Source organism: Passer montanus, unplaced genomic scaffold (assembly GCF_014805655.1).
Source record: "Passer montanus isolate IOZ18808 unplaced genomic scaffold, ASM1480565v1 scaffold69, whole genome shotgun sequence".
NCBI lineage: Eukaryota > Metazoa > Chordata > Aves > Passeriformes > Passeridae > Passer > Passer montanus.
The window spans coordinates 3,285,874-3,301,402 of record NW_024372036.1 but is presented as its reverse complement, the minus strand read 5'-3'; the positions used below and the strand labels follow the sequence as shown (position 1 = coordinate 3,301,402).

The 15,529-nt window shown below is 47.1% G+C and overlaps 1 protein-coding gene across 1 annotated transcript; it reads left to right on the top strand.

The window, feature by feature from the left end:
- Nucleotides 1-776: 776 nt before the first annotated feature.
- Nucleotides 777-14,524, top strand: SIK1 (salt inducible kinase 1). The gene is made up of 13 exons (XM_039729320.1): nt 777-1,124; nt 1,863-1,979; nt 4,576-4,639; nt 4,839-5,000; nt 5,289-5,413; nt 5,528-5,651; nt 6,589-6,812; nt 7,044-7,193; nt 8,416-8,538; nt 8,787-9,012; nt 9,705-9,980; nt 10,479-10,710; nt 11,487-14,524. The coding sequence occupies exons 1-13, from the start codon at nt 972-974 to the stop codon at nt 11,908-11,910; spliced, it is 2,400 nt and encodes a 799-aa protein (XP_039585254.1). The 5' UTR covers nt 777-971; the 3' UTR covers nt 11,911-14,524.
- The last annotated feature ends 1,005 nt before the right edge of the window (nt 14,525-15,529 follow it).

Sequence of the window (15,529 nt, the reverse complement as noted above, 5' to 3'; positions counted from 1 at the left end):
TCCCACCCCGGACAGCGGGGACAGGGAAGGCGCCTTGCGCAGGGGAAGGCGGGTCCGTTTCCCGCTGCAGGCGCCGGTGCAAAGGCTGCGGTGCCTGCACAGCCCCCCAGCGCCTCGGCATCGGGGGAAACGCTCCTGCGGGGCTGCCGCCGCACTTTTCCCGCTGCCAGCGGGACTTCCCCATCCCACCGCGCTGGAGCCGCCCCGCCGGCTGGGCACACCGGGGCCCGGCAGCAGCGGCGGTCACCGGGGGGTCACCAGGTGCTGTCGCCGGGGCGGCGCCGCGGTCGCGACATCCCCGCGCTGCGGGGCCGCCCCGTCGGGAGCCGCCGCCGCCGCCGCTCCGGGGAGCGACCCCGCCGGGAGGGAGGGAGGGAGGGCGGGCCGTGCCGTGCCGTGCCGGGCCGGGGGGAGGGCAGGAGACCCCCGGAGCCCCCTCTCCATCCCTGCCTCCCCCCGCCCTGACGTCACCGCCCCCCCGGGTCTCCCGGGCGACGGCTCCATCAGCGCCCGCGTCAGCGCCGCGCGTTCCCTGGCAACGTCCCGGTGTCTCCGCTCCCCTCCAGCCCCGCGCCCGGCCGCGCGTCTCGCTGGCGTCAAAGTGACGTCAATGGGCCCGTCTCGGCTTTCGGCGGTGGGCGGGGGGAAGAGGCGGGCGGGGCGCGCATGGAGGCGCGGGGCGGGCGGGGCGGGGGGCCGGGACATCCCGCGTGGAGCCGCCTGCCCCCCGGAGCGCGCCGGCCCCGCCGCACTGCCTCGCTCCCTCACAGGCTCCTCGCTCGCTGACTCCTCACTCGCTCGCTCACCGCGCTCCGCCCGCCAGGTACGAGGCGGCTCCGCGAGCGCGGGAGGGCGGCGGGGCCGGCGGAGCGGAGCGGAGCGGGGCTGACGGTGCGGTGTCCGTGCGGTGTCCGTGCGGTGTCCGTGCGGATGCCGCCGTCCTGAGGCGCTGCCCGCGCCCCGCCTGAGCCATGGTGATCATGTCGGAGTTCGCCTCGGCGCCCGCGGCCGCGCACGGCCAGCAGCGGCCCCTGCGAGTCGGCTTCTACGACATCGAGAGGACCCTGGGGAAGGGCAACTTCGCCGTGGTGAAGCTGGCCCGGCACAGGGTGACCAAGACGCAGGTGGGTGCGCGGGGCCGGCGCCGTCGGGGCGCGGAGCTCCGCGGGACGGGGCCGCGAGTTCTGCCGCGGACGGGAATTAAAACTCGGCAAGGATACCCTCAAAAAAACCCCAAAAAACCCCAGCCGGGTTACTGTGGTTCCGCTGAGTTGCTCTCAGCTTGCTGAAAGCGCCGTGCAATTTAAGGATCTCTTGAAGGCTTCAGGCGTTTTTTTTTTTTTTTTTTTTTTTTTTTTTCTTTTTTTTTTCTTTTTTTTTTTCATTCAGCGGTTCTTCAAGAACAAAGAACCCGGGGTCTTATTTGCAGAAATGATTTTTTTTCCTGGGCGTGCAGCCGTATTTATATTTCTGGTGCGTGTCAAAACCGTCTCAGTCACTAGAGCAGGAGATAGTCTGTTACAGGGATCTGTTTTTCACTGGCATGGGACGGATTAAAAGATTTGCAGAATCCTGTCCAGTGCTAATTTCTGCAGTTCTGTTCGCTACCTTGCGTGTAAATCCTTTGACGTAGAAAAGAAAAGCGAAAATGTTCTGTGCCACGAATTCTGTGCGGTTCAGAAAAACAGAATCAGCTTTGTCAAGTCCGTGCTTTAAAAGCTACTTTAAAAGCTACTTTACTTGGATTTTGTCAGTGGTCTGTTTGTGTGGGGGTGTGTCTTTTTTTTTTTTTTTAAGATCTCTTAACAGTGAGAGTACCTGTTTTGTAATACCTGGGGTTTTGTTATTATTTAAATTTGCAGGTTGCAATAAAAATAATAGACAAAACGAGGTTAGACCCAAGCAATCTGGAGAAGATTTATAGAGAAGTTCAGATAATGAAGCTTTTGAATCATCCCCACATTATCAAACTATATCAGGTAAGAGTCCACCTTTGAAGTGCAGCACTTAGATAAAATATGCTTGTGGTCTCTTGCATGTGATTTTTGCATCTAATATTGGTAGAGAGAAAGCGTATTGAAATACTGAAATACTTTTTGAAAAACGTTTGGAGTTAACTGCATGTCTTCAAAGTCATTCTCCATTCTTTGAACAAGATTCTGGTTTTAGACAGCTTTTTGACAAAATGCACTGTGAAATTTACAGTTGAAGCCAGGCTGATGTTTGTTTCAGACTGAGGAACGGGTCAGCTGAACTTCTGTGATTAACTTGCTTTTCCTATCTCATCTGCTTTTCCCAGCTTAGAGGACTGGAACTTCTTACGTGCTTTAGATAAGAGCAAGACTTAAACTCGCACTGGGTGGTAGAGAAGGAAGCACTAAAGTTGAGTTTGCCTTAAGTGGAAGGGATTTAAAGCCAACAGCAATTAAACCAAATTAATCTGAGTAGAAAGTCTAAGTGGAAACTTAATCGAAAAATTAGATTAGTGAAAAAGGAAAAGGTGGTAAATGTTGGTATCTTAGAATATGTCAAAAAATCACCTGTTTGGTTGTTCTGTTGCAGTTTGTGTAGTTTTGAAAGTGTATTTTAAGTATCTTTTCCCTGCAGAGTTTCACAACATGATTTTTGGTTTAGATTTGTTTAGTTTCAGCACTGATGGATATTTTTAACCGTGGGAACAATTTATTGTGTTGTGCAGAAAGCAGGATCACATTTGTCTTGTGAGCAAGGACTGCTTTGCAATTTTAAACGTTAGATCTGAGTAGCCTTTGGTGCAAGTGGCTCTTAATCATTTAAACAATGCCTGGATTTTAGAAGAAAATGACAGAACAGTTTGGGTTGGAAGGGACCTTTAAATGTCATGTGGTGCAAGCCCCTGCCATGAGCAGGGCAGAAGTGTCAGTCTTTCTGGACCTGTCTAAAAGGGCAGGGGGGAGAAAGGTGGGGATGGATGAGCAGCAGGTCTGAAAGTCCATGTGCAGTAGTAAACACTATTATCAGCTGTGATCTTACTGCTGGGTTTGTTAGCTTAAAAAAAAATAAAGCAAAAAAAAGTTTAATTAACGTGTAAGGCTGAAGAGCCAGTAAGGCAGGTGCTTAGGCAAGGCATTATTTTAAAAGACCTTGACACACATGAAGTGTTTGTATTTATAGTGTTACCCATCATAACAAAAATGATTCTGTGTTAAGGGCTGACGTCAGGGTTGCCCACGGGGCAGTATAGGACATACAGAAACATTCTAACAGTTCGCTTGAGTTCATTTCGGTGGAATGATGTGGGTGAAAATACTGTTTCAGAGCATTTAGAAAAGCAGGTTAAATTCCATCTCGTTGAACCACTTCACTTGATGCAGCAAATGACGTTGGTGGTGGACCATAATTTCTTTTCAGTGAAGTTTTCTTTTCTTTGTTGTTGTAACTGATGCTTTACCTGTTTGATGGAGGCTGAGAAGCAGAGATGGAATTAGATGACATACCAGTGCAGGGTGTGTGTTCTTGTATTATTTCATCATTGTTTTAGTTTCAGCACCGTGTCTTAATTTCATTCAGCTGGCAAGTTTCCCAGAACACTTTCCTTCAGTTTTTTAAACTGGGAACCTCTCTTCCTTTGCTCATTGTTTGTTTATTTTCATTTCGTGTCTGTGTGTACTTGTAGTGAGGGGAGGACAAGAGTCTTTGAAAAAGGTTACACGTTGGGAGCCTGGAAGTTACAGCCTTTGAAGTGGAATTGAGGCTTTTTGGATTGTTAACCTGTTGTGAGCCTCCTGCTTCCAAAACAAAGTATCTGCTCCGTGAGAGGGAAATGTTTCCAGGGAAATGCTCTATTCTGAGATCTGAAATGCAACATTTCAAAGGTGTTCTGTGGCACCTGAAGATGAACTTGGAAACGCTCAGCATTTCTCATTCAGCATTTGGATTTTGGTTATTTTTTAAATTTTTCCTCCAAAGGCAAATATTGTGAAATATCAAAGCAAGTTGATACTAGATTGAAAAGCAATATATTGACAGCTGTTGATGTGCATCAAGCACTGCTGCTACACAAACAGCAGCCTGTTATCACTTGCACAGAAGGCTCCCCAGGTCCCAGCCCACTCCAAACAGGAGCAGGGGATCTGAAACCACTTCTTGCTTTGTCCAGCTTGCAGCTATCTCTGCTGATCTGAGTCCCCACTAGCCTTGAAACAAAGACAGCTTTAGATAAACTTCTGAGTTTCTTTGCACGTTCAAAATATGTAATCATATATGCATATTTTAACAAAAGGGGAGTGTATGAAATTATCTAAACACTCATCTGCTCTCTTACAGAGATTAGGTATCTTGGTAATGGTGAGAAGAACAATGGCCTGGGAAGCCATTGTATAATGTAGGCACATAAGCCTTGATTTGTTATCTTTTTCATTACCAGTTTGCTTGGAAAGAACTCTGTGGTGCAAAATTAGATGCTTTTACTGCCAGCTGCTGCAGCAAATACAAATTTGAATGGATGTGTTTGAGAATTCACATAGAAAAATAAATGAAACTGTAGAGCTCTGGTTGTTTTAATTTTTTTAATTGTATCCTCTCATTTCTTCACAGGTTATGGAGACAAAGGACATGCTGTACATTGTTACTGAGTTTGCAAAGAATGGAGAAATGTTTGGTAAGTCCTCACTGATGGAGCTCACAGTTCCTTAGATTTAGAAACCATGGCTTTATTTGTCATTCCTGAGTAACAGATACATTCTGATTAAAAATCTGGGGCTTGTGTTGTCAGCTGTCAAACAGCAAGTGCAGCACCTGCAGGATTATGAAGAATTTCCTCGGGGTGTTTCTGAATCCTCCCTGATTTTGTCTCGCAGATCACCTGACCTCCAACGGGCACCTGAGCGAGAGCGAAGCACGGAAGAAGTTCTGGCAGATTCTCTCAGCTGTGGAATATTGTCACAGCCACCACATCGTGCACAGGGATCTCAAAACAGAGAACCTCCTGCTGGATGCTAACATGAACATCAAACTAGCAGGTAAAAGGAAATAGGTCACTTTATAAAGAGCATCAGGCATGTTGTTTAGACATTGGGTTTCCCTAAGATGATCTTGTAAATGTGTTTGTGTTTCTGTAAGTGAAAATAAAGCAAGAGTTACAGATATTTCTCAAAACAGATTTTGTGAACAGAAGGGAATAGCTTAAATGGATATGCAGAAAACAAAGCAACACATCTGTTCCCTTCTCTCCATTTTCAGCTACTTCTGAAATATTAGTATGTGGTTGAGTGTTGTTGTCTTACCCCAGATTTTCACCTTTATTTCAGACTTTGGCTTCGGAAACTTTTACAAGTCGGGAGAGCCCCTCTCCACTTGGTGTGGGAGCCCACCCTATGCAGCTCCAGAAGTTTTCGAAGGCAAGGAATACGAAGGCCCTCACCTTGATATATGGGTGAGCTTGCAATTCCCCAGAAAGTGCCTTTCACACCTTGTGAGGCTCTGTGGGCCTTCAGAACCATTGTTCTTCCTGCAGTCACTCACGTGCTGTGCTGTTTTCTCTTGGCAGAGCCTTGGGGTGGTTCTGTACGTCCTTGTCTGCGGTTCTCTGCCTTTTGATGGACCCAATTTACCAACTCTGAGGCAAAGAGTGCTGGAGGGGCGGTTCCGCATCCCTTACTTCATGTCCGAAGGTGCTTCTTTTTCAGATCCTTAATGTTAGAACAGGTGCTATAAAGGACTTGCTATCCAGTTTGCAGCTGGCAGTTATTTTGTTTTTATGTATCCAGTAGTTTCTGTAGGGCAGAAGACTATTTCTTTTCTGGGATCTGCTTTGTGGTGCATCTAAAAAGATGTAGTTTCCTTTCTTAGAATATCCCTATGGATTACAAAAATACTTGACTCCCTAGCTGGAGAAGTAATCGCTCAGAAAAGAGAGAAAACAGGATTTTAATGAGACTAGCCTGCAATGCTGACATAGGTGTAGTTCTCCTAAGATATTTTAGCTATGCAGAAGGGGTGTATTCCAGTGTGGCTGTGCTGCCTGCAAGGAGAGCAGGAATAGTGGGACTCAGCAGTGTCTCCTGGGAACTCCAACAGTCTGATGAGAAACATGAAACTGAAGAGTGTTACCAGCTCTCTCTGATTTGGTTTCAAAACCAAGTGAACGTGCCTCTGTTGTCACGTGGAGATTGTCTGCTGAAGTCTGAAGTTTATCAGTTATAGCCATGAACAGCTTTATTTCCTGGTTATAAGTAAATAAGCAGTATAGGGCCAGGACCAGGAAGTTGTATGTGATGGGGCTCTGTACTAAGTTCTGACATATTTTATATGCATGTAATGCCATCAAACCTGCATCCTCTCTAAACCAGCTCTTGTACAACGGGCAAGGCCACCTGATATCCAGTACAGCTTCATTTCCTGCACTGAGATATTGTATTTATACATGCATGTGAACATCTCTTGTGCTGTCTGGAATATCTGATGGTCAGATCATCAGCTGCACCCAAACCTTTAATTCCTGTTTTCACAGGCATCTCACACTGTTGCTGGGAAGTGTTCTTAGCAGTGACCTGGGGCTGGGCTGTTGCATTTTTGCCCCTTGCTCATGAGTTTGTCTTTGTCACCCAGACTGTGAAACACTAATCCGACGGATGCTGGTTGTGGACCCAACCAAGCGGATAACCATCTCCCAGATAAAGCAGCACAAGTGGATGCAGGCTGACCCCTCCCTTCAGCAGCAGCAGTCCTTGTCCTTCTCCATGCAGAACTACAACTCCAACCTGGGTGACTACAACGAGCAGGTCCTTGGGATCATGCAAACCCTTGGCATCGACAGGCAGAGGACTGTAGAGGTGAGTTCTTGCCCTTTAGATACATCTCCAGTGACCACCACAATGCCAGTGGTGCAGTCACGGGTCATTCAGTGACTGTCCTTGATCTGGTGTCACAGCATAAAATCTTCACTGCCCTTCTGGATCTTGCTTGGTTTTTTGAGTGTGCTACTCTGAGCCCTTAGAGATGAGTTTTGGCTGCTTACATCCTGAGATGCCTGTAACTCAAAAGGCCCTTCCAATGTCTTGCAGTCCCTGCAGAACAGCAGCTACAACCATTTTGCTGCCATTTATTACCTGCTCCTGGAGCGCCTGAAGGAGTACCGGAGCAGCCAGGTGTCCACTCGGCCGGCGGCCGGCCGGCAGCCGCGGCCCCGGAGCGCCGAGATCACCAACGCTGAGGTGAGGAGCTGTGGGAACCCAGGACATCCCTCTGGGTGCCCTGGAGGGTTCAAAATCCTGGCAGGGGCTCGGAGACCCTGGCAGGAAGCCAAAGGCACTTGGGATTTCGATCTCAACCCATGGAGCAAATTACCAACTTTGTATGAAGAATTACAAGTCACAAAAGTTTAAGTAGCATAACAATAGTTGTCACAGGGTGAAAGGTGGAATTTTGGAGATTTTTACTATGGGGGTCTAGGAGGCAAGATGGAGGGACTTGGGCATTGTCCCATGCTTCTTCCTTCTTTTTCCTAGCCTCCATCTTCTTGGTGATGGTGGAACTCTGGCATTGGTGTAGAGTAGAAAGTCACTGTCTAACACAGGTGATAGGTATTGGAACATAACTGTAAATATCAAATACATTGTTTATAGTATAAAAGACAACCCCAGCCCCGTGGGAGGGCAGTGTGCCTCAGACTGACCTGCAGAACAGACTGGGCAGGCCAGACAGAAAATGTTTTAGATAAGAAATAATAAACAGCCTTGAGAACGACAGCCGAAGACTTCTGACCCCTGCTTTGACAGCTGGGTTGGGGAAAAGACACTTTTAATACATCTTGGGGTCATCTTGACCAGAGGAGATCCCGAGAAGGAGAGGCACCTTTGCAACTCCCTTTCCATGTAGCTGCCAAGCTTCTGAAAACCAGTTCTGATAGTGGTGCTCTCTGACAGGACACAGCCTGCTGTTCTTCAGCAGGAGGCTGAGTGAATATTAATGCCCTGTTTCCTAGGAAGTGACCGTGGGTCATGGTCCAAAGAATAGCCTGCCTCCAGTGCAGGCCAGTAATGAGCCACAGGATTAGACTTCTCATGGAAATCTGCCCTTTTAGGCATGGCTTGGTTGTGCTTCTTTGCTGCATATCCTGTAGGTTCCTCAGAAGTACTTCATGAGTCACTTAATGTGTTTTTCTGACATTCATTTTATTTTCTTCGCCCCCACCCCCTTTAAAGTGTGGTTTGGGTGCCTGTGAAAATTGCTCTTCCAGTTAAATTGCCTAACTTAGGAGGAGGAGTTCTGTGTTTGTGTTGGCATTGACAGATTAGCTTTGTTCATTTTCATAGAAAGCATGAGGAGGGAGCTTGCAGGGAAGGTGTCTCTGAAATTCTGTGGCTCTCCAGTATCTGAAAAGTCACGTGGAACTGCAGTGTGTGTGATGGCTTCTGTGCATCATTCTCTCTCCAGATGCCTCAGGACAGTCTCACTAGTGAAACCCTGCGATCATCTCTGCTTTACCAGCAACCTCAGAGCCTCATTCAGCCATCCTTGCAGGCAGAAATGGACTGTGACATAAGCAATCCATTACAGGTTGGTGTTCCCTGCTAAACTCTGTGTTGCTTCTTTTTTTTTTTCATTGTTCTGCCAACCCACAACAATGGGGGTTGTGACTTTTGTTCTCACCCTCCTACGTTTTGTTTGACATTTGGACACATTGTCACGTAGCCCCTCAAACAGTATTCCTACTGAAGACATGCCACAGAATTGTGGAGAGTATTAAAAGATAGTGCAGAAATAAGGAAAAGACTCTGAAGTCTGTGATCTGGCATGTTTTCCAGCCTGTGTTCTTCCCTGTGGATACCAACTTCAACGGGCTCTTCCGGAACCGCTCCATCTCCCCGAACAGCCTGCTGGAGACCACCATCAGTGAGGAAGTGAGGCAAGAGAAGGAGCTGGAAGATGAAATTAAGGCATACGACCACCCCATCTGCATCCCTAGCAACACCAGCAGGAGGCACACCCTGGCTGAAGTGACCACCCATTTCTATCAGCATGTCCCTCCATGTAAGTAAGTCTGGGAGAGAAGAAGGGTGTCTGTAGGTAGGGGAAAAGAGCAGAGAAGGAGTGTCATAGAGCCTGAGTGCTGAGGGAGAATGTGCTGATTTTACCTTGACTGGGGTAGGAAAGCCTCAAAAAGAGGTTTGTACTCTGCCCTCCCCAGTTCTGTCTTCCTACAGATAAGCAGGGCCCTTAAGGAAGAGAAGCTGTACTGTTGTATTTCACCTAGATCTCTTCAGAGGGGAGCGTGCTCACAAGCAGGTCACAAACCTGGTCTGGTTGCTTCTGCTGTTGTACTGCGGGAGGGAAAAGTGCCTGATTTTAACAAAAAAACACCTCACTGACTCTGTTTGGTACATACACAGACCCTGTGAACCAGCTAAATAAGCACAACTGTTCACAAAACAATCATCCTGGTTGTGCTAAAGAAATGCTGTGTGCCTGATCCAGCACAGCCTGGTGATGCTGGTGTTGCTGGCCGAGCCCTGCCAGCTGGACAGGAGCCCAAACTGAGGTTATTTGTTGATTTGTTGACCCCTTGCTGGAGTCAAGCCCTGGGACAAGAGGAGTTGCTGGACACCTCTCCAGCTTGAGGCTGTTTATTAGTGCCAGTGTAGGTGGGCAGAAGGCTCTGATGTCATGTTCCTTCCTGTACTCATCTTGGGAATGTTCTTTCTCTCCTTCCTTCCCCTCCACAGGTATAGTCATTTCCTCCTCTGCCAGCCCCACAGAGGGAACTAGCTCAGACAGCTGCCTTACTTCATCTTCAAATGACAGCTCAGTGGCCCTGAGCAGCTGTTTGGCAGGTCAAGTGATGACGGGGAGCCCGGCCACAGCGAGGATGACGTCGCCTTTCCTCGCTTCCCAGTCTGACGCTCCCGTGCTACAAGTCCAGGGCTGCATGGGAGGTGCTTCTCTCCTGCCTGTCAGCTTCCAAGAAGGAAGGCGAGCTTCAGATACCTCATTAACTCAAGGTAATGCCTTCCTGGCCTTGTTGTTGAGGAATTGCACCCTCCCAACAGCCACTGGGAAGGGGTAGGGTGCAGGGAGACTTGAGGTTGGACACCTGGATATTCTGCCTCTCATGTTCACGGGCCGTGAGGGAGGGTGGGATGCCCTGGGGAAGGTGCCTGGAGGAAAGGTTCTCAGACACTGATTCAGCCTGCCCGTGGAGATATTTCTGCTGCCGTGAGTGGGATGGCAGGCTCCACCTTCCTCCTAAAATATGGAGTGTACAACGTCATGATTTCTCTCAGGCTTTTCCTTTGCCATGCATGTCCATCTGCACAAGGGTATAGCTGCCCCTGTTTCATTGCCTAAATCCTGCTCTGACCACCAGGCAGAGGGTGAACTGGAGTCTCTTCTAGCCCAGGTCTCACACCCAGGAAGGCAGTGCCCAGAAAGGCTGATCTGTACTGCAGGCAAACGCTGAGGAGGATTAAAAGTGCATTTCTTTTCCTCATGTCCCACAGGCTTGAAGGCTTTTAGGCAGCAGCTGCGGAAGAACGCTCGAGCCAAGGGGTTCCTCGGCTTGAATAAAATCAAAGGCTTTGCTCGGCAGGTGTGTCAGTCCTCCTCCTCTCGGGCAGCAAGGAGTGCCATGAGCCCTTTCCAGCACACGCAGCCCAACACCTGCATGTACAGCAGCAGCGGGAGCAGCAGAGAGGGGAGAAGCCTCCTGGAGGAGGTGCTGCAGCAGCAGAGGTGAGGGAGGAGCTTTGGTGTCTTTGCATTGCGATTACTTTGGGTTAAGGGCAAGCAAGGAGGGGTAAACACAGCAAGAGAGGTTGGGGGTTTGGTCGCTGGGGGTTCCTGTCGTCCATCTTTGCCCTGTGGCAGTGGGTAAACTGCTCGGGTTCCTTTGTGGCTTCCTGCCCTGGCACATGTAACACAGGACGTGCAATTCCACTCAAAAATCTCGATGTTCAAATATTTGGAGGTTGCTGAATTGAGAAGCAGTTTGGTGGTGTGGGGGAAAACATTGCTTCTCCCTCCTGCAAGCTGTGTTTTTCTTTGTTAGTTTTGGGAATGATTTCTTTCCTCCTCTGCCTCCTCCTGTAATTTTCCCATGGCAAGGAAGTGAGACCTTGTAATTTGGAAAAGTTACAGCCCACAAAGGAGGCACAGTTCCAGTGGCCTCAAATGTCATGTGTGGTGGCACCTCTTCATTCCCATAGAAGCGAGATGGAAAATTGAGCTTCCGGTTTATCTGCACACATTGTCTCTAGGACAGCTATTATTAGGTGGCCAAATCGTGACCAGATGAACTTGGTTGTGACAGTTGCCCTCTGCAGAATGAGGCAAAGCCTGGCATGGGCAGCTTGCTTGGATTATGCTGGCAGGGCTAAGGAGAGGTTTGATAGAGAGAAGGAAACAAAGGGGAAGGTTATGATCAAGGTTAGGGGCAAGAAAGGATGGAATAGAACATGAAATTATCCTAGCAGTGCAAACTAACCTCTTCCCCCTTGGATTTTGTTCAGAATGCTCCAGTTCCAGCATCACCAACTACTCCAAACAGCTTGTCCCCAGACCTCCCAGACACCTGCAGCAAGCAGCATCCCCTCCTCTGACGGAACCCGCAAAGCCTCCAACTCCTTCCTGCTGTCGGAGCTGCAGAGAGAGAACTCCTTTGAGCTGGCCTTCGCCGGCAGCAGCCAGCTGCTCCAACCTCACTTCTTCGGGGTGAGCGTGTCCCCGGTGTCCTCGGCCGCTCACCTGCTGGACGCTCACCTGTACATCAGCAGCAGCAGCAGCAGCGTGGCCCCGCTGGCCGCGCCCTTCTCCCCGCAGCAGAGCTTCTCCGCGCCCAGCCCCGGCTTCGAGGCCGTCGCCCTGCAGCACGGGGACTGCGAGATGGAGGACCTGACCTCCAGCCAGCTGGGCAAGTTCGTGCTGGTCAAGTGAGAGCTTCGGGCTGCTCGTTTTTGGGGGAGCTTTCAGCACTGTTCCGTGGCTGGCTGGGGATGAGTGACTCTCAGAAGCAATAAATTTTGAAGTATGTGAAGAGGCTGTCTGGCTCAGAAAGCTGGCAACTTTATAGGACTGAAACAAGCAATATGTATGTCTTTTTGCTTCTACTATTCTTGCACTGAACAAATACGAATAGAAACTGATTTTTTTTTTTTAAAGGAAAAAAAATAATGATGGGGCAGATGGGTGGGGCATTTGTGGGGGCAGGGAGGGATGTGGTTGGGGAAGAACTCTTCGGTACTGTACTCAAGTCAGACCAATACAGCTCTGCTGTTATGCAAGATTAGCAGCTGTCAGTAGTGGTGACACAGCAGGGAGAGGCTTTTCAAAGAAGGGACCAGAGCCTCCCTTTTTCACAATATTCATTTATGGGTTTGTGAAGATGATTACCTCTTTTTAAAAAAAAATATAAACAGAAAACCAGTGGCATGCAGCATTATGCATTCAGAGGAGACAAAAATGGAAGCATTGCCATTTGTTGTTTTTCCTTTTTCCTCCTGTTAACACTCATTTTATTTAAAGGAACCAACATCCCCATTCCACACCTCCCAGATATACATACTTTAAATGAAAACTGTGAACTTCTTGCTTGATACATCAGCTGGAAAAGCTCAGCATGCCCTTCTAATTAGTACAGAAGCAGTAACTATTGGAAATGTATCCCTTGATAATCAGGATCCAAATTGCATAATGCCTGGTCTTTTGCAGGGATGTTTGTTTGGGAGTGGTGTGTGTGTACAGACACACAGGTGCACACATGCCCATGTTTTGTTGGCCTGGGTAATCTTTAGGAATCTTTTTATAAACTCTTAAGTTTGTTCATATTCTTGCCGAGGCACTGAGGAGGGAAGCAGCAGCACCTGTGGGGTAATGGGAAAGGTTTTCTTTTTAAAAAGCCCTCCTGGAGGTTGCCTACAAAGTTGCCTGAGGGGTATTTCTTAGTGCTGCACATTGTTATTTCCGCTGCTAATTATGTTTTTATGCATTTCATTATCAGGGTCCAAACAGAACTGACTCTTGGGGAAATGTGCAATATTGAGGTTATAATTATATACTGACAAAGACAAAAGGAATAGGCTAGAACAGAATTCTCCTCTAACGGAGTACAGCTTTTTTGAACAAAACTGTATTAAAAGTGAGTAAAACAGCACAATCTTTGGGTGTTTGTTTTTGGTTGGTTTGTTTTTTGGCATATTAGCAAAACGAGGTTTTGCATTAGGTAGGTGTTTTTTCGTATGGTTTTTAATGCTGTATATGTATATAAATAGGAAGCAGAAAACTATATAACACTAGTTATTTTTTATATTTTGTAATATGCTTCTGTTGTGTTTCTGGTATAAACCCCAACTCCCCTCCCGAGGCAGACCACGACTTCTGTTGGTGTCAATAGAGGTTGTGCTGAGGTATAAGGGGAGGACAGGCTGTGCTCCTACAGAGTTGAGTTGGGGAGTGCTTGCAAACTTTGGAAGCAGGTGAGCAGACAGTGAGACAGCTTGGCTGGGAGCTGCTGTCAGAGTGTAGCTGCATTCTGTCTAAATGCTTAAAGGACCCATCTCCCTAGTATGACACAGGGTGCCTTCAAGTTACCTTGGCTTCATGCAACCTGCAGTATTACACATTTGCAAATAATATAGAGACCTGTTTTGGGGGTTTTTTTGGGTTTTCTTTTTTGTTTGGTTGGTTTAGTTTTGTTTTGTTGGGTTTTTTTTAAAGGAAAAAAAAATAAAAAAGCCAAAGATTGACCAGGTTAATTGGTGGGAGTAGGAAGAGTTGAAGATGTCATGTGGCTCTGTCTGTGGCTCTCCATAAACAACCTCTTTATCTGTGTGTTGTATCTGTGTGTCTGTATTGGTGCATCTCCAGCTTGCCACTGCTGCTCCATGGGCTGGAAGCTTCAAAGTGACAGAAAATTGCTCGAGTTGAACTCCTGTTAATGAGTGGTGCCTTGCAGCAGAGAAAACACCAAAGTCTCATGCTCATTTGTAGTGTGGGTTTAAAAGAAAACAAACAAACCCCCCAAAAACCCAACCCAAAAAAGAGATTGCATGGAGATGGCTGGAGAGGAGGGCAAGAAGAAGCCAGCTTGTCACAAAGCAGCAACTTGGCCTTCAGTTCTGTAAGGGGTAGCACAAGTACTTAAACCACAGGACTTCCTCCTCAGTTTGTGTTTTGTTTAATGCCATGGATCTAAAGGCCACAGATTCTTTTGTTTCCTGTCCTGAGCAATGACAAGCACTTTACTTTCATAGTATTTTTTTTTCTTTTCCAATTGCTGTAGAACCTCTTTGGAATTATTGCTGGAGCAGAAGAGGTCATTTTAAAAGTCTGGGGTTTTTTTTTGTAGATATCTTGACAGTGCTGTTCTGCAGACTGCAATGCAATAGGGTATTTAAAGACACTACGTGATTGGTTTAATTGAGATGTATAGTTTATTTTTTATCATGACTGAACAATCATTTTATTTCTTATGTTAAAATGAGAGGTGTACACCAAAAATGATTAGTTGATGTGTTTTATTTAATATTTAAATAAAAAATGTTTTAAAATTGTTGTGATTCTGTGGAGTATCTTCACCCAGTACATTTGTGATTTGCATAGTCAAGACTCATTTTCAAGCCAAAGTCCGTAGGACCTTACTGACACTTTCTATTACATCCCAAATGAAGAGGGAGGGAGGGCCCACAAATCTGATAATGGGATATTGAGCGTTTTGCTGGTAGGCAATCTGTCTGAATTTACCAAGTCTGTGGTAATCGGGTTATAAAATGCAGCAGGACCACAGAGAGGTCTGGGCAGTGAGGATGGCCCGGCGGGGAGGGGTGTCAGCAGATGGGCACTGCTCCCTCCCTCCCTCCCTCCCTCCCTCCGTGTCACCTTCAGCCGAGACAGCCCCAGCCAGCTTAGGGCAGTTCCTGAGAGACAGCAAAGGGAGGGAGTCAGTCACAGGGGGGAGTGGATTGTGTCTTATAACAATAACAACTTAATAAAATATAACTTGAGAGTTAAATACTGAAAAGGCTTTGTATTCAGCTTGTGCAATTACAATGAGAGCAAGGAAGGATTTTGTCTGCAAAGGGAGCCCTAAATATTGACAAGTTTTAGTTTGACCTGACAAACACTCAAAAAAAAAAACCTAGAAAAACAACAAACCAAAAAAAAAAAAACCAGAAAAACAACAAACCAAAAAAAAAACCAAACAGCAAACGGGGGTGTTTTTAAAAAAGAAATTAAGGATCAATTTTTCCCCTTTTTTTCTATCCTGAAGTTTTTATTTTAAACTCCACCTATCACATTTTGAAGTAGAGGGAGAGTGATGGAAAGGTAAATCCAAGAAGTTAAACAGAAGCTCGTGGGGAAACAGATAATATTTACTTATTTTGCTTTCTAAAGTAGTTGTTTGCTGAGCTGGAATTTGTAGAGCTCTGTGCATTTTCTGTGACTGCTGAACTAGTAGAAAAGTGTCACACACATGTTTTGCCAGGGTTATGTTTTCCATGTGACCATCCAAAGTTAGGAATTTTACAAATATAATGGACGCATTCTAAATAATCTT